This window comes from Euphorbia lathyris, chromosome 8 (assembly GCF_963576675.1).
Source record: "Euphorbia lathyris chromosome 8, ddEupLath1.1, whole genome shotgun sequence".
Taxonomy (NCBI): Eukaryota; Viridiplantae; Streptophyta; class Magnoliopsida; order Malpighiales; family Euphorbiaceae; genus Euphorbia; species Euphorbia lathyris.
In genome coordinates, this window is record NC_088917.1 from 37,137,498 (window position 1) to 37,159,372 (window position 21,875).

Sequence of the window (21,875 nt, forward strand, 5' to 3'; positions counted from 1 at the left end):
GTTAACCCAGCCTTAGCCTGTATCCCCCATCCAGAAAGGTTTGCATGTTGATATGATTTAATCTGAAATTTACAGCGACACGCTTTAGTTTTACTTTTTCTTATTGCAGGATCTTCATCAATTCTCACAACACCTCTATAGCGTTCACCCCGTGAACATCGCAACAGCTTTTGTTTTCCCCCATGTTTGTGCGAAGATATGACAATCTCAAACCCATTCTGAATAGCTATCTTTTTTGCCCAATCAATAGCATCCTGACACGAAGGGAAAACGGTATCCGTTATGAAACGCGAACTATAATCAATGTTATCGGGTTTCCAATCTTCTAACGGTACCTGAATATACAAAAAATGCATAATAGGTTATCATAATTTACATTAAAAATAATAAACAAAATAGTTCGTGGCAATTTCTGCCCGTTTTTTGCCTAAACGGGTAGCTTGCCCGTTTCACCATTGGTGAGAACGGCTAGCACGTACTGTCGTTCCATCCGTGGAACGGGCGGCGCGTACCACCCGTTCCATCAGTGGAACGAGCAGCGCGTACCATCCGTTCCATCGGTGGAACGGGTGGCGCATGCTTCCCGTCCCTAGGCTGAACGGGTAGTTCATCCGTTCGGCTGACGGACCATGAGTACGTGCTACCCGTTCAAGCAAAAATCAACGAAAAAAAAATAAAAATTAAACAGACACGTATTTCAGACTCGTAATATTACCTCGTGTTCGAAATCATTATCTTCGGGAATGCTTGGCTCCATTTTTGTAAAATCCGGGATTTGTGCTCGGGAGAGAAAGGGAGAGAGAGCTTTTAAGGTTTTGGAAGAAATAAAATGAGAAGGGCAATATGGTCAAGAGGATGCGGTAGACCGGAATTCGGGTGCGATATATAGCAATACCTTTTTTTTTTAGTATTTGCTTTATTAATTCAACTATTCCTTTATTCTTTTTAAGTTTTGAGTTTACCAATAATTTCTCTAATCTCATTATCCAACCATTCCTAAGATTTGCTATTCCATTTCCCATTCTTTACTGACTTGAACTTTTACTCTCTCTGTGTAAAATTTTACTTTAACTTTTATTTTACTTTTTAATTTTTATTTTGGTCAATATATTTATTTCTTTTTACTTTTTTTATTGAATTAATTTCATTTTTAATTTTTATACTTATATATTTTTAATTTTTTCCTTAAAAACTATTTTTTTACTAAATTTTACTTTTTGATTTTTATTTTGATCCTTATACTTTTTTATTCTTAGATTATTCTCACTTTTGATCCTTGTACTTATTTATTTTTACTTTTTTGCTTTGAAAAACCATTTTGACCAATTTTTATTTGTTTTATCATGTTATTCTGTTTTAATATTTATTTTTAATTATTTTTTAAATAAAATGTTTATACATTTTCTTTAATTATTTTATTTCAGTTTTCTCCATTTTTTGATTTTAATGGTTGAAGTAATTAATTTTAATTCTTATATTTACATGAAATTAATTTATTAGCAAATACACATGTACGTATAGAAATTGATGTTAGAAATAATCCACGTCTCATATGTTTATCGTCTCATTTGAACCAATTGTCATAAAGGGAATCAAATGTATATAATTCCGTTTCTCGAACCGGAACAAACAAACAAAATAAGCCAGAATCATTCCATTAATTTCTAATTGTTTCTTTTATTAATTCCATTCTGTTATCTGGTGCGAACCAAACGTTTTTTTTAAACAAACCAAATGCTCACTTAGTATTTTTTTTTTGGTAAATAATTATAAGATACCTGTATTTTTACTTAACTCATTAGTAGGTGCATCATGTTATTATAATATCCTTAGGTTTTATCTTAATCAACTCTTTACTTTTATTTGACTATTCACTCAAATATAAAAATTAAAGAGTTGATAAAAATAAAAACCAAGAGAATATATAATCATTTCTAAAAATACGGAGATTAACCAGTGTATAAAAACACATAATCTTATAATTATTTATTATTAATTTTTTTTTTAACAAAGTCGCGGATAAGCTTTAAAATAAAAAAATAAAAAAAAAAGATTGAACGTGATATTGACAGGTGAAAAATGCACTAACGCTTGGGCAGTTGGGAGTAACGAGGAGGAAGACAATAGGCTTTGTAGTCCATGCCTCCGTACCAAGAGTTCCTCTTTTAATAGAAAACATTAAACTTCAATCATTAGCCTGCGGCTGCTAACTTATATGGACACGAAGAATATCAATCAATCTCTTCCATCTTTCTCATTTTGTCTCTAAGAGATCTGCAGTTCTCATGAAGGTCATTCCAGCGCCATGGATTTCTCCAACAATTCCTCGGTACATTCTCTTTTCTCTTCCATAAACCATATCTCCGTTCTTCCTATCTTTTCAATTTAAATTTTACTGCATTTGGCAGAGATCGAGCTCTTTGACCATTGGAGAGCGGATCTGCGCAGCATTTTTTCCATTCGCTGCCATAGTTGAGGTTTTGATTTACGCTGTGGCCAAGTGCTTCGAGTATCGGCCACGCTTTAAGATAAACAGCTACCACATCCACAATCTAGGCCGTCTTGCCACTGAAACTCGATGTAACTCCCCCTTGCTCTTGTTGTTTTCCTTTTCTTTTTATCTTTTTTTGTGTTGCTGTTTTCTACTTTGAATCCTTAAAATACGAACATTGTAGTCACTGTTAATGAGGTCGAGGCTCTGTTTGAGCTCTACAAGAAGCTGAGTAATTCTATAATTACCGATGGATTGATTCACAAGGTAATTTTATTTCATTTTGTTTTCTTAAATTTCGAGATACTATGGACAATCTTAGTTCCAGGGCCATTAATTTTTCTTAACTGCCTAATTGTGAATCTTTTTCGTTTTAATTCTAATATTGGTGTTGCTGTGGAGTTTTATTAGCAAATTAAACTTTTCATCACAGTGGTTTTGATTTATTACTTTTACCTTTTCGTTTTCTTACCATTACATATCTTTTGTATAAGATCAAATTTGAACTATTGACTTACCATTTGTTATTTGGGACCTAAAATTCGAACAAAATTGCTTATGCATCTTTACTTTTGAAAGTAGAGTAGTATTATGATCTTATGGAAAACTGCGTTTTACTATTGAACTGAACTGCAGTACTCTGCTGTTCAGTCCATGCTTATTTTGGGCAGTGGAAAATGGTTATTGGATTACTAGAGATTGGGGGAGTATGTCTGGAGTCTGGAGATTTATTTTTGGAACCATTGACGCCTTACATATAGTTGACATTCTAAATCTTGTAACAGAAAGAGCTGACCAACACAAACCATATAAAGCTCCTGCTATGGAAAACTTAGATTGTTTATGGAATTCAATTATTGATGGTTAATAATGGATTGTAATTTTGTTGCTCCTTTGATTTGTTGGTTTTTACCATGGTTTTATTTACAGTACAATTGTGGTACCTTGTAGGAAGAACTTCAATTAGCGCTATTTGAAACTCCTTACGGCGAGAATCTCTTCCTGGATCGGGTAATTATGGTCAACCTTGCATATTGGAAACTTTTTTTTCCTTTGCGTGGAATTAGATTCTAATGGGTCACCTTGCATGACTTTATTTGTCCTCTTTAAAATAAGTTTAGACTATTAGACAAAAATGCAGCGAGTTCCAAAAGTTAGATTTCTGTTGTTTCTTTCACTAGTATTGTTTTAGTCATTCCAATGTCTAACTACTTCTCATTTTATGTTTCTGTAAGGTTTTTGATCTGTTTGACGAAAAGAAAAATGGTGTAATTGAGTTTGAGGAGTTTATCCATGCCCTGAATGTGTTCCATCCCTACACTCCTCTGGATGAAAAAATAGATTGTAAGAGTTCACTGATGGTATTTTTTGTTTCATACAGTTAAAGTTGCCTCTGGCCATGTGTCACTTTTCTCCCTTTTATTCTCTGCAGTTGCATTTAGGCTGTATGATTTGAGACAAACTGGCTTTATTGAGCGAGAAGAAGTGAGTATGCTGTACTATTTTTTGTTTGTAAATAGTTGTTTTAGAAACTAATGAGCATGCCAATTTACTAATTGTAGGTAATGTTTATCTAATTATTTCAGGTTAGGCAAATGGTAATTGCTATTTTAAAGGAATCTGATGTTAATTTACCCGATCAACTTCTTGATGACATAATAGACAAGGTAAGAAGTTCGCCAATTCAGTTCCAGTTTTTCTTTGGTTTTACTTGTGAAATATGTTGGGAATTCAAACTTCCTTTTCAGACGTTTGCGGAAGCAGACATGGACAAGGATGGTAAGATTAATAAAGAAGAATGGAAAGTGTTTGTGGTAAAACATCCATCTCTACTGAAGAATATGACTCTTCCTTATTTGAAGTAAGTGATGAATAAATTCTTCCTACCTATGCTGCTAATTTCAACACTAAATTAATGTGATTGCAATTATCATCCAGGGATGTAACCACTGTATTTCCGAGTTTTGTCTTTAACACTGAGGTTGAAGACTGAATTTCAAGCTACGAAGCCTTTTTGAAGCTTTCTTTGAAGACAGGTCTGCCTGCTTTGTGTTGCTTGAAGATTGTATCCATGTAAGAAAATTCATGCATCATTTCGGGTCATTCTTTGCAGTATCAAGACCATCATCAGAAGATTGTGGTCTGATTGATATCTGGCAATTAAATCGCGGAGCAACTCATGTATCTGATTCTTGTTATTGTTATGTACATATGGAAGAAAACATTTTCGTAGTTAACCTTTTTGTACTGAAATGTTTTGTTGATTGTCATTGTAAATATTCTTTCTTTCTATGAGCTGCTGTTCAAATGAGAAATATTTGCAGATGTTTCTCTAGCAATCAAATGAGTTAATTATCGGATTGCCTTAACATGGTTCGATCTATACAACATCAGACCATCGACCTTTCTTACTTATTGGATGTTGTTCAGGATTATTGTTTACTTTTATGAGATTTGGACTCTGTGTCGATCTCTTTTGTTCGTCGATCAGTGAACCTCGCAACACAACCTCGCAACACATTTGCTTGCAAAGTCTGTTAGTTCTTGTTCTGATCTCGGCGAGTGGGCATGTCCTCCACCGTTTCTTTCCGATGTACTGGTTTCTGATATAAGTTAATTCATTCATTCAAAAAAAAAAAAAGAGTTAATTATGTTTTCCTTGTCTAAGCAGCCTTTTGTTGCTGATAAAAACAACAGTTTATTCTTTCTAAAACAGTTATAAGTAGTTGCTCCTTAATTTATATAAAATACTAATCAAACATGAGATACAAACACCCTCTTAATTATTCAAACTCAGTCTCAAGCGTTACATTACTGATAATTAAGCAACAAAAGGCTGTGTAGGGCATACAATTTTTTTTTCTTGGTAAAGGAAACTATCATGCGTTTGTAGACTGTGTAGGGCATACAATTTTCCTCAATGCTTTCTTCCCTTATCTTTAATCACAAATGGCACTCATTCTTTGGCTTAAATCACTAAACTATTTGCCTATTGATCTTTTCAAAATATTAATTTTAACCTACGGTTTTTTTTTTCTGTTTACATTTGACCCTGATCTATTCAAAATGTTGCTCTTAGCCGGTGGATTTGTCTAAATTGGTAAAATCTATAACTCTTTTTTAACATTTGCCTCTTCTCTATTCAAATTGATGAAATCTCAATCAATGTGAATATTAAAGTTAGTAATTACTAAGATTTTACAAATTTTGATAGATTAGATAAATATTATTAAATAATAGTTTAGCTACCCAGAGCCAACGATATGAGAGGTCTATTTTTTTTAAAGATAAAGTGCAGAAATACATTTAACGTTGATAATCGAGAGTATATTTTTACACTTAACGTCTAAAATAATGCAATTTTATCCATAAGGTTGACAATTAAGTGTAATTTTTTTTCTAAAATTGACAAGTTGGATTAATTTGATAAATAATTTATCAAACCGTGTCTTCTGAATCATGAATCATGTCATCTCCATCACATATATATGTCATTTTATCACTCATTAGTAACAGATCACAAACATATGTATACACGTGAAATAAATTTAAAAAGTGTACTGTGTTTTGTACGAGTTGGTCAAAGAATCCAAATATTACAAAAAAAAAATTTAAAAAAAATTAGAACCAACTAATATGCAATTGATGTAGAATACGAGAACAACATACTGTACATGTGTTTGTAATGATGTCTGAAATTGACCCAACTTGTCAATATTAGGGGCAAACTTGTACTATTTTAGACGTTAGAGGTAAAATTGTTTTTGTCGGTCAATATTAACTTAGGGGTATTTTTGCATCTTATCCCTTAAAAAATACATAAACTAAATCTTAAAAAATACAACGGTAACGGCAATAATCCTAGGACTAACCAAATCACAGTACACATCCGGGGCCAGGGAGTTAGGGGCACAAAACTAACTTTTTCATTAAAAAAAAAAGCTCAAAAGATGCAACGACAATAATTATAATCCTTAGGTTTAAACACGTAGTACACAATTTATGACATTTTCTTATAAAACTTGTTCGGATGCTGATACAGATGATTTTTTTTAATAAATGAAAGTGTTGCAATTTTTTTCCTAAATGTGTTGATGTCAGCATTTGAAATTTTTGAGTTTGTCAAAGCAGTGGATTATTATCTAAAAATTTCAATTGGTTTTCTAATCCTCTTAACTATGCCAGTGAAAGTTGCATTTTCTGAAATAATTTTTTCGAAGTTAAAATTATTAAAATACTATTTGAGATCGTCAATGTCAGAAAAAAGGTTGAATGGTTAAACCATTTTATATATTTATAGAAATGTGTTAAATCATACGATATAAACACTATTTATTAATGATTTTGCATCTAGAAATGCTCAACAATGTTTTATACGAGCAACCAAGATGCTAACAATTTTATTTCATTTATTGAGCCACATTGGCTTCCCGATTTGATTTGTAAAGATTCGGAAGATTAATAAAGTTTATCAGTTTTAAAAAAAAAATGTATATTTTTTCATATGAAATTGGATATTTTATTAGACCATCATTAGTTAATAAAATTGTGTCATTTTTAAACAATTTTTTTTATATAATTATAATTGACTTTCTTATTTTATTTTTTACCGGTCCATAATTATGGAGACAAATAATAGATGAGGAGAAAGACCTAACATTTTAACAAGTGAAGGAATAATCCTTTAAGCACTCAATCTTTTTATCCATCATAATAAAAGGAATTATAATTGATATGACAAGTTCTTTTTGTCAAATTTCTATTTCATGCTCTCTTGAAAAAGAAAGAAGGCTATCAAAATTCTAAAAAAATTGATCATTTTCATCCATGATTATAATATTGATGTGACGGACTTGGTCAAATTTTAATTAATGTCCTTTGTGAAAACTAAATTAAAATGTGGACAATATTAATAAAGTTAGAATGATTATGATGTTACACGTTCAAATTTAATTCATTAATATGTTATCTAAATCTAGTTATATATATATATATATATATATATATATATATATATATATATGCTCTCTTCATCTAAAAAAGAAAAGACTATATATTTTTATTTTCACACTTCTAATTATAGGACAACTTTCTTTTTTAGATTATGTTCTTTTTCCTCTCAATATGCTCCTCTTTAGTGTATATTATCATTAACCAAATAATAGGGTAAATTGATTGCTGTTTTCTACAGAATTAAGCAATAATTATCAAATTGGAATAGTGATAACTTGTTATTTGATTTTGACTACACGTCCAAGTCGCGATGACGATCTGACGTCGTGTTGAGCCTACAAAACAGTATGAAGATCAGACGGGGCCGGGGTATGGCAACCCCGCTCCGATGCCTAAGTCAGTTTTTGGTTTAGGAAAGAATGGAAGGGTATGAACTAGTTTGAGATAATAGCTAACGTACCGAACCTTGCGTCTATACTTATCTATCTATAGTGTTCAATTGGATTTAAAGTTGTCATCTTCTTGGAAATCCTTACGGAGCTAGGATCCCTAATCCCGTAAGGAGTCTGAATCCTGTGAGGAATCCTTTGTCTCATAGGATTCTAGAAGATCCATTGAAGCTCTGAGGTTAGAACCTCGTGAGTTGCGATGAGCTGTCGCTCGTTGGGCATGGGCCATGATGGATATATCTGACTGTCTCGGATGTTGTTTGGGCCCTTATTACGCTTGGGCTTGGGCCGCAATGAGGATGGTGATGGCGTCACGCGTGTGATAGCACTTAGCCTGATATCAGATGTCCCCCACTTCTTAGTTTTTAAGACATTATTTCTAAATTCTTTTGCAAAATAAACCTTTTGTAAAGGGTTTATTTTGTTATTTTGCTTCAAACTATCATTTTCTCGGAGTCATCATGGAGTTCCTTATGATTTTGCTAATGTGTTGGCTGGGGGATGGGTTTAGAATCTTGCGCTTGACGGTTGTTTAATAAGAGTGCATGTTCCAATGTTGGAGACGCTTCATTTCCCCTCAAGTCTTTTCAGTCTCCCTCCTCTCTTTTATCTTCCCCTCTTTAGCTGTTGGGCTCTCTGCACATTTTCCTTTTTCCTTTTTCCCCGAGTCTCTCGAGCTTCTCGTTTTTACTTCTGCCAAAATAAGTTTCTTCTTCTTTTTATCCTCCTTTTTCTTCTACTTACAATTATTCAAGCAGGGTCTTCTCGGAGTAAAGGTAAGGCTCTTAGTAAGAAGAGTAATCCTAGGGATGAAGAAATTGAAGGGCCTCCCAAACCTAAGGTTCCTCATTTGAAGAATTTTGAACAACCTTCCACTTTTGATGATCTTACTCAAGCCATGCTGGTGTCAAATTTCCCCAAATTTGCTCATCTTAAAGTTAAGGTTCCTTCCCTCGACCATGTGATAACCGAAGTGCCGGAGGGCCACCTAGGTTCTTATGAGATTTTTCTTGAAAATAGGGGTGCACCTCCCCTTTTCTGATAGAATTCTGAACATTTTGGGGAACTTGGGATATGCCTCGCTCAGCTACCTCCGAATACATGGCTCGACCTTTTAGGTTTGGCCAAGGTTTGTGAGGCTTTAGAGTACGTGTTGATGGGGCATCTTTTTCGACATATTTGGACTCCTTATTGTCGATAGGTTGATGATGCTATGTATATCTCTAAGCTTTCTAGCATGATGCCTTTATTTGTAAATGATAAACCTTCGAACAATAAAAACTCCAAACCTCACTGGTTCTGGATTTGTCCAGGGATGAGAACGAGAATTTTTTTGGGAGATTCCTTTTGTCCCCTTGATTTTCCTTTCCGCTGCTCTTGGAATCCGACTGTTATGGAAAATGATGCTTTTCGAGATCCGACTCCCCTTTCTAATGATGAAAGGGATATTTTGAATGTTTTGCTCACCTTGCGCCTTAGTTTCTCCAAGGATCAGCTGGTGAATCATTGGTGTGAGGTGAGCTGTTTTTAGTACTAGATGGGGAGCATAAGGTTCATCTGGAAGGATCTCCCACCTATAATCATATCCTTGCAGGTTAATGAACGTCTATTTATTTGCATTCTGTTTGATCTTTCCCATTCGTGTTGATTCTAATATGGATAATTTTTTTTTCGATTGTTAGCTCATCGCTCAACAGCTCAGAGACGTGCTAGCGAAGAAGCTAAGGCTGCGACAATGCATGCCGAGGTTGCCAGGCTTTAGACTGAGGAAGAAGCTGACAGTCCTTCGATCATGGCTTCTCGGCTACCCAAAGGGTTGCCCCCTACCCGCTCCACCATATTTGTAGTAGTTCTTTGAAGGTGCCCGAAGGTGCATCTCTTTTCACTAAGTATGCTGTAATTTTTCATGTTGTTTTGCTTTGATGTAATTGTCTCAGTGGTTGTCTTTTGTTTATTTACAGGTAGGGGGCTGAGCATGGATCTCGGAGATTCTTGAACCGGACCAAATACCCGAAAAAAAAGATCCAAAGTTGAATTGAACCATTGAATTTTTCTAATTGTACCATTGACTTAATTAGGTACAATTCTGGAGATTTTCAAATTCCTAATATTACTGAGTAAATATGTTGGAGATTCTAGAACCGGACCGAATATCCGAAAAAAGATCCAAAACTGGATTGAACCATTGACTTTTTCTGTAGGACCGAACCGAATTGTACCATTGACTTTATTAGATACAATTCTGGAGATTTTCAAATCCCCAAATTGTAACGAACCATACTCACCCCTATTTACAGATACGACCTCAGTCCTCGTGCCACTGGAATTAATGTTGTGCCCTTAGCGGCTGCTCCTATCTCCTGCGGTGGTCCTGTTGAATCAGCTAACATTCCTAAAAAATCTCCTGTTTTTATGGATTTGGATGAAGATGAAGCGATGCACGCCCTAAAGAGGGTGGTCCCAAAGCTAGGGTTGAAACAGAAGTTGTGACTCCGGACAAAATCACAACTGCTATCAAAGCCATTTTCATGAATGCTTCTAAAGAGAAGAAGCAGAATTTCACGGAGACACTCAAGCTACAAATGGGGCCTGGGAACTATGATCCCAAAAAGGAAAAAAATTCTAGTGGCTCTATGGAATTGCCACATATCCCCCAGCCTAAAATGAAGGTTTGCATACTAGGAGATGGTCAGCATGTTGAGGGGTATGAACCTGGGACCTTGATGATCCTTTGGTTGTTGTTGTCGAAACTGGTGTTATTGAGAGTATTGAGAAGTCTCTCGGAAAATCCATCATTATACCAGTGGTGAAACAGAAAGATCCTGCCAAGAAAAAGTCTGCTCCAGGTGGGGCTCAAACTTCACAAGGCGAAGCTCCGTCCTTTGCTGGTAAAAGGATAGAAGTGAAATGAAGTTGTCCCTCTGCTCCCTCACCTTCATCCAAAAGGACTAAAGCTACTTCGGGAGGATAGGAGCGCACGTCTCCTACCACTCCATTTATCCCCGTGCTTTACTCTTCTACTGTAGGTTCGAATGCTTTGTGTGCCTTGTCTATCGATCTTGGGGTCGCCTCAACGGGTGCTACCTCTTCTAATGTTAGAGAGTATTTAGGGATCAAATATATACATAAAATATAATTGACAACCTATTGATAATAAAAATCAATACTAAAAAATAAAATGAGAAAATAAAAGAATAATCTATATTTTATAGTACAAAAAATTAAATAATAGATATGATTTATCCCTTAGAAACATTTACCTGGATTATGGGATGATTGGAAAAATCACAAAAAATAGAACGTGGAATTAATATTCAGATGGCTGGATTTTTCTCGGATGATAAAGACAAAGTTACGGCTATTTTCGTCTTTTCAAACTTGTATGTCTAAGAGCTACTATTTATAGACAAAATTAGAATTGCATAGTTAAATTTAAGATTAGATAAATAACTCGGAAGGCTAAAAAGGGATTTTTGGGCCTTTAGGTTTGGCCAAAACCTAAAGGGCAAGCCTGAGCTGAGTTGGGCCATACTCCCAGCAGCCCATGCCATGCCATGTATAGGATTACTGACGGAATTGCGTTAGTAATCCGTCAACAATAGTTTTAATATAAAAACTTATTTTTTTATTTTCAATTTTGATGATTCTTGTGTCATTCGACTCGTTTCGACGAGACGAACATTTTTGTGTCTGACCTAAGGCTAAAAATAACCCAAACTAAGTTTATTACTCATTTTCAACTCGGATGTCACCTGAAACTTCATCTAGTCATAATTTCTTCGTTAGACCTCCAAATTGAGTCCCGAAAAGTGCGTTATTACACTCTCGGGGGACACAGCTCACTAAGATATCCTAAAACTCAATTTGGTGCTCTGGAAAAATTGATTTTGAATGGGAAAGGGTTGACTTTGACTTTTTAACGAATGATTTTTCCGTGATCCATTTTCGATCGTATTTCTAACCATCTTTAAAAGGGTTTCATCACAAGGCTATGACTCTAGTGTCTACAGATTGTAAAATTTCTTTTTTTTATTGAGATGTCATAGCAATAGGAACGAGTACATTTTATTATGTTTAAATAAAGCATAACAAATAAGGTACTTACCAAACCTTCCCATGATAGTACTTTTAAATGTTATTGTATAGGAATCTTCTTCTTTATTTATGCTCGGCTTCTGCCTATTCTTTTTTTTTGTCGTGAAGCGTATGCGCTAATACACTTGGTCTAAGAATATGCTTTCGCTTTTGGTTTAGGGGAAGCTTCGATGCTTGCTTGGCTAGTTTCCTCTGAAATCTACTGGTAGGTAGTGTAGAGCATAATGGAGTTTTTCCAGTTGCCCTCTGAAGATCATGAGCCTTTGTACTCGGTGGCGGCTTATTCGCCCTCCTCTTACTTTTAGAAACGACTGCTGAAGTTTGGTTTGCAACTTCCACCATTCCGCTGGATTGGGGATATGATGGGGAAGCGAACTGAAGGTTGCTTTGTCGTTTGGGGTAGTGAGTTTCCGGTGTCAATGAGCTAAATTGAGGGCTGGTGTCCACCCCTAGTCTGTCAACAAGCTATGTTCTTGCGGTCATGCCCGGTAAAAAGGTGGTTTTTGCCTCGCCCGTTATGATAAAATGCTTGATGATTATCAGGGAGTGTCGGTGATGTCTCCTATATTTCATAATGTCAATCTTCCAAGCCTCGAATAATTGTTCTTCCCCCTTTTCCCCGACTAGGATGGCCTTTATGAATTTATCGGTTGTACCGAGGAAGAGGGAGAGCGCTCCATGCCCCCATTAGTCCATTTGAGAATGGATTCATATTGACAATGGTTCAGACCTGATTAGGACGGACCTTTGTTTCTTTCCGCAGGGCCGCCCAACTTGGGAACCGTACTCATTTCTCTTCCGAAATGAATGTCTTTGGGTCGAGCCTTTGATCATTATGTTCATAGGTGTCGAGGATTAACTGTTGACTTTTTATCGGTCCCAAAAGCGGCACCAGAAAGAAAACTCAACAGTTAAACTTCCCAGATCCCTTAAGTAGGTGTCTGCATCATATAGAGATAGAGAAAAGTTAACATGTTGAAAAGAAAGTCAAATGTCAAAAGTTGGGTTAACGATAATAGTGACTGTGTGTATAACAAAGTGTAAAGTACATGGACTTTTATATTACTGTTTGGCTCTTTCGTGGGAAATTGCGGAAAGTTATAGTATTCTCGAACTATGGAATGAAATTGAGTGCGCTTTCTAAAATATCAAACGACTGTAAGGAATAAAGAGACCTAAAATTCCAAAGGATTCGATTATCAAAAGGATACCGACCTTACAGAAATGATTAAGAACAAACAAAATAAAATTGAAAGGAAATAATGTGATTGGATTGAAATTAAACTGAATGTCTACATACTGAGAAATAAACTTGAAAAGGGAAAACTAAGAAAATGACTAAGAATTCTAAAAATGCTGAAGTCTAGAGATAATTTGCTAGAGTTTTGCTTGAGTGTGTTAAGTTGTTGTGAGTTCATCCTGATTTCTTTCTTTTATAGACATTGGAGGTAACTTCCTGCTTCTTTCCACTAATCCACATTCTCCACCATATTGAGTAACCTCCACTTTGAGTTCCACGATGGATTGATATGTACACTTTCTGATTTTTCCTGCTTTTTAATTGGCTCACGAAAAAACACGTTAAAGTATTAGCTGACCCTTGGTTCCCCTATGTTTACTTTAAGTCCCCCATGATGTCCACTCTAGGAAGTTGGTTTCCCCTAGTTACACTATAGGAAGTTGGTTTCCCACGAGGTACACTACATGGTTTTCCCTAAGGTACAATATATGGTTTCCCCTAAGGTACATTATAGGAAGTTGGTTTTCCCTAAGATACACTACATGGTTTCCCCTAAGGTACACTATAGGAAGTTGATTTCCCCTAAGGTACACTAGATCATTTCCCCTAAGATACACTATTTGAGATGTTTTACTGAGGGAAACTGAGGTTCACTTTAGGAAATACTAAGTGAACATGTACTAGTAAAATATAAAAAGTTTCCTAAACAGACCTTTTAAGAAAAAAATTCTTAAAATGTTCTTTTAAGAAAAAAGTTTTCTAAAAAGAAAAGTTTATCCCATAAAAAAAAGTAAAGCAAGGTATGCAATAAGAAAGTTTTATTTTTAGTGCAAACAATTACGTTTTGAAGTTCAGTGGTGATAACGTGAAAATGTGGAAAGTTCAGCGGTCATGATTTTAATTTCCCCAAAATATTAATTGATATACAAGACATTGTTCTTATTCCCTTTACTTTACCAAGCTTTTAATGAAAATAAAAATCCCGTCGGAAGTTCCCTTCCTTCATCCAATCAAATCCTCTGGTTCTCTTCCTCTCTAGCAAACATACTTTTGACTGTAAAAAACCCATAATCGGCAATGGCGGACAAACCCAGCAGAGCTTTGGTGTTTTTCGGCGATGGTTTTGCAACTTGCGTCGATCCATCTCACTCCCATATCCACTCCGTCGCATCTAAATCTGCTTGCGGCTTTTTGAGCCTCCCAAATGCCCCTCCCTCAGGTTTCTTCATCTATCTTTCAAATTGCTCTACTTCTGCGTTTTTATTTTACCATTTTATTGCCTAGTTGTTTTTCACATCAGTTTAAATAGGATTTTTATGCATTATTTTCTCTACTTTATCCATCCTTGATTCTATATTAAGCTTCAAATATTTCTATCGTTAATTTTTCTGTCTTATTGACGATTTTTTTAAACTTCTATTAGATTCCGTATGCACACTCCAATCCCAAAACTCGTTGAATCTATATGAAGATTCAAAGGTTTCTCATTAATTTTTCTGTTTTATTGATGTTTTTTTTTTTGGTATTAGCTTCTTTCAACTCCGTGTACACAATCCAGCCCCAATTTTTTTGGTTACCCTTATTCTGTGTCTATTTTGTATGTTATCCCTTTATGTGCTTGATCCTTGCTTTGAATCCTTGTAGTTGTTGGGTCTTTTGTTTATGGTTATGGGTACTTACTTTGGTTCAGATTTTCAGAAAGCGAGGATGAGAGGATAGTTAGAGAGTTTGCTCATCTGTTGGATGCATGTGAAGCTTTTGAAGACGTGGTAGGATCTGTTAAATTTTTTTTTGGAAATAATAGAATTCCATTGTTTGGTATATTTGTTTTAGTGATTGTGTATTTTATTGATCTTGTTAAGACCTCAGAGAGGAGTTCCTTGATGCCAACCATATCACAAAGGTATTGTAGGTTTTCTTTCTTTCTTCATCCGTGTTTGAAAACTACTTTAATCTGCATTTCGGTAACTCTAATTAAACTGCTCCCTCTTCAGGTTCATGGGGTTGAAGGCTGCTATCATTACGAACAATCCATCTTTGAAATCTTTTGGGGGGAAGCTGGGCTTCACTGTGTTTCCACTCAATGAGTTTAACCAGAATGATTATTCTCTTTCTGGATCATCTGTTGATTTTGTGGCATCAGAATTGCTGAAGTTACTTGGATTTCAAGACGATAAAATAATCGAAACGAGTCAATTTGATTTGGTTTTTCTGCATATGGGGGCTGGTGAGAAGGGTGAGGTAGTTGCCAGTGATGTGGAATATATGAATGCTTTGGTTGGCAATGTGATGGACACTGCACAACCTGGTTCGGAAATTGGTTGTCGCCTGCACTTGTCTCTTGTGATGAGCTATGGGAATGTCGGGGAGATTGATAATACTCAATTCTCAGTTTTGGTCTCTAAGGATGAAATCAGCTCTGATCTTTCAACGCTTCTGCCTCGTCAAAGTTATACGTTGAAAGGACAACAACCACGAAATGATTTTAGGTAAAGAAAACATATGAATATGTTGGATTGTCAAAATGCATTGATATCATGAGAATGTTAATTTTGTACCTGTTTTCATCAGGCACCATTGTCCAATGTTAATTGCTCAGTGGCAGCATGCTGTAACCCGCATGGATATGGCAGAAAATTTTTCTTTTAAAGATTTTAAAGAGGTATAATTTAGATTCTGAGGCCTTTTTATACAGCTCTTCTTGTAATCAACTTGGATTTTTTTTCTCTCTCTATGATGCATGTTACTAGTCATAGTTTAAAAAGGCGAGAGGTGACAGAGGCGATCACCTCACCGCCTTCCAGAATGGAAGGCGGTTGAACTGCAAGAGGCGATCGCCTCACCCTCTCAGACGAGAGGCGGTCTGAGGCGAGATGCGATCGCCTAGCATTTAAAAAAAAAACCTAAATTGTCAGTTTATGAGTATGTAGCTCTTCAGTAGCTCGATCTAAGTAGTAATAATTGATACATTTTGGTTTCCATCCAAGAAATTAGTTGCAAAGGGTGAAATTGTTGTTAATTGACTTCTTTATGGAGACGTGGTCTGTGCGAAGTATGTCAATGGCATTCCCGTTGGTTGGTTTCTTCTTCTCATGTTTTCTTTTTCCTTGTTTCTAATTGCTTCTGGCAATGTTTGATTTTGCTTTTACCAGTTACCTTTTACCCTCCTTTTCATTTCCTTGGTTCATACTTGGATCTGTAGCAAATTATCCTTTCTTATACTTCTTGTTAGGGTATTTTTCTTTTTGTTTTACCTTGATTTGTGAGATTTTTGTTGGTAAATTCAAGTTGGTTCTTCTAGGGTTTTTGCCTCTTTAATTTCTCATATTTATTGCTGATGTAGGAAAGGAAGTTCTCCCTGCATATTCTAATATATGCTTAAAATATCTAAAGAAAGATTTGGATTTTTTTCCACTCCCAATTGTGCCTTTTACCTAAAATGGTGGTGGTGTTGATTGGTAGTAACCTTCTAAGTCAAATTATAATAATTTTAAATCTGTCATTGTGTTATGTTCAACCCTTATCAAGCTATCATGTTTTTATAAAACAAATAGAAGCTTGCATAGTTTAAAAAGCCAATCCTCCTCGAGTTGTTAAAGATGAGGTCCATGATGAGGATGATGATGAGTATCAAGTTGAAGATGAAGAAGAATATAAGGATGATGAAGTGGAAGATCTTGATGAGGAGTTGGATTTGGGGGATGAAGATGCTTGCTATTATGCTATTTTGATTTAAGAATTAGCACTTTATTATTAGACTTTAAGTTATTTTGGTTTACAAGTTTAGAAATTAAACTATCCTTAAGTACTACTAGTTTTTATTGAGTTAATTTTATTTTGTTTGATTTTCTAATTTTTTGTCGCCTCACGTGCGAAAGGCCGTCGCCTCTCGCCTTGCCCTTGTCGCCTTGACTCGCCTTTCGCCTTTTAAAACTATGTTACTAGTACATGGTACCAATATGTTAACTAAATCCTGTTGATCAAATATCTTATGACGCTCACGAGTAGTGTTCAAGTGACTTGTGATGCTCCTGTTCATTAATGTTTTACTCTAAATTTGCAGCATGGCGGAAATCTCGTAATACCAGCTGACAGATTTCTGCATGAGGTAGCATTTAAGCTTTGGAAGGCCCCCAAGTATGGAGCATGAGGTCCATTTTCTTCCTTTTCATTTCTAAAAGAAGAAACCTTGAAATAAGACTGACATTAACTGCCCAACATTTCGATGTAAGCTCGAAACATAATCCGGATTGAAGGAATGGGACTTGAATTTTTAGAAGCTTCTGCAATCCTTTTCAGCCTTAATTCTGCTAAAGGCAATACCAGTGCCTCCTATGTTAAATGTAACCCAACTTTTTAGGCAAATATCCAAATAATGCAGGTGACAATTTTGTAGTTGTAATCTCAAATCAGGTATAACATGATACTCATGGCTCACAAGTCATAATCTAAAATTCTGCTTTTCCTTTTTTTTTGATAGAAATTAAGCTTGTACTGCCTGGATGGCAATGGGGATAGAATGTACCTGGAAGTAAAGCTTGTTGAATTGTGTTTTCCTTAATGATATGAGTAATTTGTTGATATTGATGATAGAATTCTGATGTTCCTGACATGGAAAACTAGCAAGCTAAGAAGCCCACCCAATTCTATTTTATTGAATAAATATGTATTAGGTAGGAGGAAATAGGTGTTTGTTTTTTTATAACTATTCCTATGTTTGATCGATGGAAACGTGAGATCATGAAAAAAGGATGAACATGAAAAGTGGTAAAAATATGAAAACGCGAAAAAACCACAAAAATTCGAAAAGTGCAACAAACATGAAAAAGCGAAACAAAAGAACAGTAAAAACACAAAAAAAAAAAAAACTAAAAACCAAGAAACATGAAAAATGTGGGAAATGGTGAAAACTTGAAAAAAGAAAAAATGTGAAAACAGTGTTTACAGTTTTCATGTTTGTCCGCTTTTCGCGATAATCTGCTTTTGCAATATTTTTTACTGTTTTCCTGTTTTTTTGTTCTTAACATTTTTTTTTTTTGCATTTTCATGTATTCGCATTTGTACTGTTTTTTCCATGTGTTCTCGTTTTTGTGTTTTTCACGTTTTTCGTGTTTCTACTATTTTTACGTATTTTTCATTCTTCATGTTCTTCTGTTTTTCTTGTGTTTTTAGGTTTTTCTGCTTTTTTTTTTTGTTGCATTTTCATTTTTTCACATTTTTTTTACCGTTTTTCATGTTTTTTCAGTTGTATTGTTTTTAAGGTTTTCAAGTTTTTTTTAACCGTTTTCACGTTTTTTTTTCAATTTTTATGTCTTTTTTCTTTTTGCATTTGTACTGTTTTCCTGTTTTTTCATATTATTTTCCCCCGTCTTTCACGTTATTTGTGGTTTTCACGTTTTTTCCATGTTCTTGACGTTTTTACCATTTTTTGCGCTTTTTTGTTTTTCACCATTTTTTTTTTGCGTTGTACGGGTTTTCAGGTAGCGTTTGCCCTCTTCCGTATTTTTACTGTTTGTGTTTTCTTATTTGCACTTTTTACTGTTTTTCGCGGAGGAGAGGATTAAGGATTTGGTAGAGATAATTTTGGAAATGGAAAAAAAAAAGTTATAGGAATAGTTGTTCCAAAGTTAAAGCGAAGAATTCCTTTTCCTTTTCCATCAAAATGGGAAATACATGTTATTCCGTACGAACCAAATCTAGAATTAACTATTCTCTAGGAATAGTTATTATTATTTCTAAGCTATTTCATGAATGAAATATGTTCCCAGCACTTTATCATGCTTTGGTTGGGAGTTAACATGAATTCAGTAAAAGGCAGAAAGTCGGTGAATATGGAACGACTTGCAATTTGAGTAGAATTCAGTAATGAGTCCAGTTACATTATGGTGTTACTCTATTTGGTATTATGAACATATTGAAAATGAAGTTGGAGTATTAATAACAAAATTTCTGTCACTCTAACAAGTTTTTGAAACAGTAAGTACCCAAAAGAAACCAGACTATCAGGAGCAAGGAGAATGAAAACAACCCTATCATAAAGGGCCAGCCAACCAATAATATACCAATCAAGACCACGCCTATAAAAGGAAGGAATGATCTTACTATTGATCTCCACTCAACCCAATGCCCCTTTACCAATATCAGAGCTGCCACATTAATCATGTTCCATTCCATTCCTCCTCCATAACAGACTCGATTCAGGCAATGTGCAACGAATGAATGAGAGTTGCACGTGAAAAGGTTGTACGTCTTATGCTCAAAGTTGCGCATGCTTGACCGAAGAGCATCATCCCATGTGATGGCAGTGCCATATTCGGTATGCGAATACCCATACTTGCATGTGTGCCCAGCTAAGTTTGGAGGAAAGCAACACTAATTCAAGGGGAAAAAAATGTCAATAGACCTATACTTGTACCTTTTATGCAGCAAGTCAGATGTCATTATGTGCAAGTGGAGAAAAAAATGATGCAAATGGATTACTGAGAAGCAGTCATGAATCTGTACCTGCTGCCTATCAAGTTGAAGGTATCTGGCTGCTGGACCAAATGCAAAAGCATCATTATTCACGAAACCGGATCCGGCAAAGTCTAATGTAGTTCCATCCTCCCTGCAAATGCCTACATGCCCAATGAAAGGTGCCAACCATGAGACAACAGGGAGTGGAGCCCAAACTAGGCAGCATGGAAACTTGGCTTTCTTCGGATCGATTTCATCCAGTGGCCATAATTCATGCTGAAATCCAAATGCAGAACTCATACACTCTCTATCAGAAGCTACATCAAAATACATTAAAGAAAATGCTATGTTCAGCCTACAGTTTTCCTATGGCAAAAGATTAATATGTTAGACTACACCCTCAGACACCATATACCTGTGAGAATAACATCAAATTGATCAGTTATAACTATAGAACTCAAATGTATTTTCAAATTATTTCTGAACTGAGTAACAGCAACACAAAACTTCAAAGAAGAGATATACAACATCAGCCATGCCACCAGCTACTAGAAGCAGTCAAAAGAGAAGAAAGAATATCAAACTTGTGGCATGAAAAAACAATCTGTATGTCACAACCAATCCTTTTTGCATGCTATGAATCTGTTTATATTCAAAAGCATTGTCCGTGATAGACAATTCTCTGAACTAAACACTTCTCATATCATGCCAAAAATTGTAATGTGATTAACAAAAGCAGAAATAACACATAGCGAATGCACGATGGAGAATAGGTAGTAGGCCAAAGTGGAGGAAGTCAAAGAATAAGAGCCCATATAAATTGGTGTTTATTGTAGTTATTAGTTCTTCATGATTCTTTATGTGCAATTGATGACTCATATTTTCATGTATATTTTTAGCATAATTTTATGCATACATGCATTATTTTTAGTTTAATTTAAATACTTTTATAATGAAAGACTTGCAGTTAGAAGAAGAAAATGAAAAAAAATGTTTCAAGGAACCAAATTTGAAGGGTGACTCGCGGAGGTAAGACTAGCTTGCCTTTTCAGCTTCTTCTGTTCAGCTCAAGCACATGAGTCGCTGATTCACTGGGCGAGTCAACGGCAACTAATGCTTTTTATCCTTGTTTTATTGAGACTTGACATCTAACTAATTGGGAACCTTTCAAAAGAAAATTAAATATGTGTTTTTTAACCCAATTCAAGAAGGATTATAGGTCCAAAGAAGCTCCAACTTAGGCTAACAACTTTAGGGAATACAATAACAAAATGCAAATGACAGCAATAACTAAATAATAAATATTAAGGCTCATAAACATAACAGGGTTACGCAACTAATAATCTGTGAAGAACATCACTTTTACTATTGCAATCATATTTCAGTAAGGACTCATCATTCTATAATTCATAAACTGGAATCTGTGCACTGGAGTTCTAAGCTGCAAGCAAAAAGTGGATTGTGAAATTCTCATCATGATCAAACAAAGATTTCACAATTTGCATAATTAAACACAGCACTCTCACAAATTTGAGACTGATTTGACTAGTGGCGTGATGGATTTGAACTATTCAAATAGCAATTCTTTACACAAACCTGAAAAATTTCAATGCTAGTATTCTCCAACACTAAATCCTAACTTGTCAAATGTTAATGATAGTATTGTCTTGTGCATAAATCAAGAGTAAAATCAGAGCATAACAAAAAATTATCAAGTAAAATCAGACAACTTGTTCTATATAACATTAATATTCACCACGAAATGCCCAAATGAATATAGATGATAGTGGGAGTTGAAAACTGACCTGAGCGGTAAAAGAGTCGGAGTCGATTCAGAAGTAGGCGGAAAGAAAATCAAAAGAGAAGAAAGGAAGAAAGTGAAAGTTTAATGGAGAGTATCGGTGTTAGCCGGCGTGGGACATCATCATCATCATCATGTGAAAAAAAAAAGAAGAAAACTGAAAATGGGAAATGGATTTATTAATTTAAATTTTGAGTGAAAAAGGTTTGATTGGACTGAAAAAAGGCAAAGCAAGATGCATGAACCTCTGTGGACCCCTCTGTCTGCTTTCTACTTTACATAAATGCTCTCTCCATCAAAATATCATAAATACTCTCTCCGTTTTTGGGTAAGAATTTATTATATCCATTATTAAATCATTAAATTCTTTTAAATATAATAATGTTATTT

The 21,875-nt window shown here is 35.1% G+C and overlaps 3 protein-coding genes across 4 annotated transcripts; 2 read left to right on the forward strand and 1 right to left on the reverse strand.

Annotated features, from left to right (window-relative positions):
• Positions 1–2,093: 2,093 nt before the first annotated feature.
• LOC136204098 (calcineurin B-like protein 10) lies at positions 2,094–4,816 on the forward strand. The gene is made up of 9 exons (XM_065995295.1): positions 2,094–2,329; positions 2,409–2,580; positions 2,676–2,758; positions 3,443–3,502; positions 3,727–3,835; positions 3,924–3,976; positions 4,078–4,158; positions 4,240–4,352; positions 4,430–4,816. Exons 1-9 carry the CDS (start codon positions 2,306–2,308, stop codon positions 4,482–4,484), a joined length of 750 nt encoding a protein of 249 aa, XP_065851367.1. The 5' UTR covers positions 2,094–2,305; the 3' UTR covers positions 4,485–4,816.
• A 9,358-nt stretch (positions 4,817–14,174) lies between these two features.
• LOC136203699 (uncharacterized) lies at positions 14,175–17,809 on the forward strand. Its single transcript, XM_065994906.1, has 6 exons — positions 14,175–14,447; positions 14,927–14,997; positions 15,091–15,131; positions 15,223–15,717; positions 15,800–15,890; positions 17,292–17,809. The coding sequence occupies exons 1-6, from the start codon at positions 14,306–14,308 to the stop codon at positions 17,376–17,378; spliced, it is 927 nt and encodes a 308-aa protein (XP_065850978.1). The 5' UTR covers positions 14,175–14,305; the 3' UTR covers positions 17,379–17,809.
• Positions 17,810–19,050: 1,241 nt separating this feature from the next.
• Positions 19,051–21,663, reverse strand: LOC136203789 (protein REVERSION-TO-ETHYLENE SENSITIVITY1). 2 transcript variants are annotated; one of them, XM_065995018.1, is made up of 3 exons: positions 21,490–21,663; positions 19,733–20,001; positions 19,051–19,600 (listed from the first exon to the last, which is right to left on the reverse strand). In XM_065995018.1, exons 2-3 carry the CDS (start codon positions 19,982–19,984, stop codon positions 19,181–19,183), a joined length of 672 nt encoding a protein of 223 aa, XP_065851090.1. In that variant the 5' UTR covers positions 19,985–20,001; positions 21,490–21,663; the 3' UTR covers positions 19,051–19,180. The 2 variants fall into 2 exon arrangements, with proteins under 2 accessions (XP_065851090.1, XP_065851089.1); XM_065995017.1 differs by having other exon boundaries at positions 19,733–20,099; positions 21,490–21,662.
• Between the last annotated feature and the right edge of the window lie 212 nt (positions 21,664–21,875).

Excerpts from the sequence above, each read along its gene's own strand:
- LOC136204098 (XM_065995295.1), top strand. The coding sequence starts at position 2,306 with ATGGATTTCTCCAACAATTCCTCG. Across the intron at positions 3,503-3,726 it reads AGAATCTCTTCCTGGATCGG|GTTTTTGATCTGTTTGACGA; the intron begins GTAATTATGGTC and ends TGTTTCTGTAAG. Across the intron at positions 3,977-4,077 it reads GCTTTATTGAGCGAGAAGAA|GTTAGGCAAATGGTAATTGC; the intron begins GTGAGTATGCTG and ends TAATTATTTCAG.
- LOC136203699 (XM_065994906.1), top strand. The coding sequence starts at position 14,306 with ATGGCGGACAAACCCAGCAGAGCTTTGGTGTTTTTCGGCGATGGTTTT. Across the intron at positions 15,132-15,222 it reads ATGCCAACCATATCACAAAG|GTTCATGGGGTTGAAGGCTG; the intron begins GTATTGTAGGTT and ends CTCCCTCTTCAG. Across the intron at positions 15,718-15,799 it reads CAACCACGAAATGATTTTAG|GCACCATTGTCCAATGTTAA; the intron begins GTAAAGAAAACA and ends TGTTTTCATCAG.
- LOC136203789 (XM_065995017.1), bottom strand. The coding sequence starts at position 20,017 with ATGTATTTTGATGTAGCTTCTGATAGAGAGTGTATGAGTTCTGCATTT. Across the intron at positions 19,601-19,732 it reads TTCAACTTGATAGGCAGCAG|TGTTGCTTTCCTCCAAACTT; the intron begins GTACAGATTCAT and ends CCCTTGAATTAG.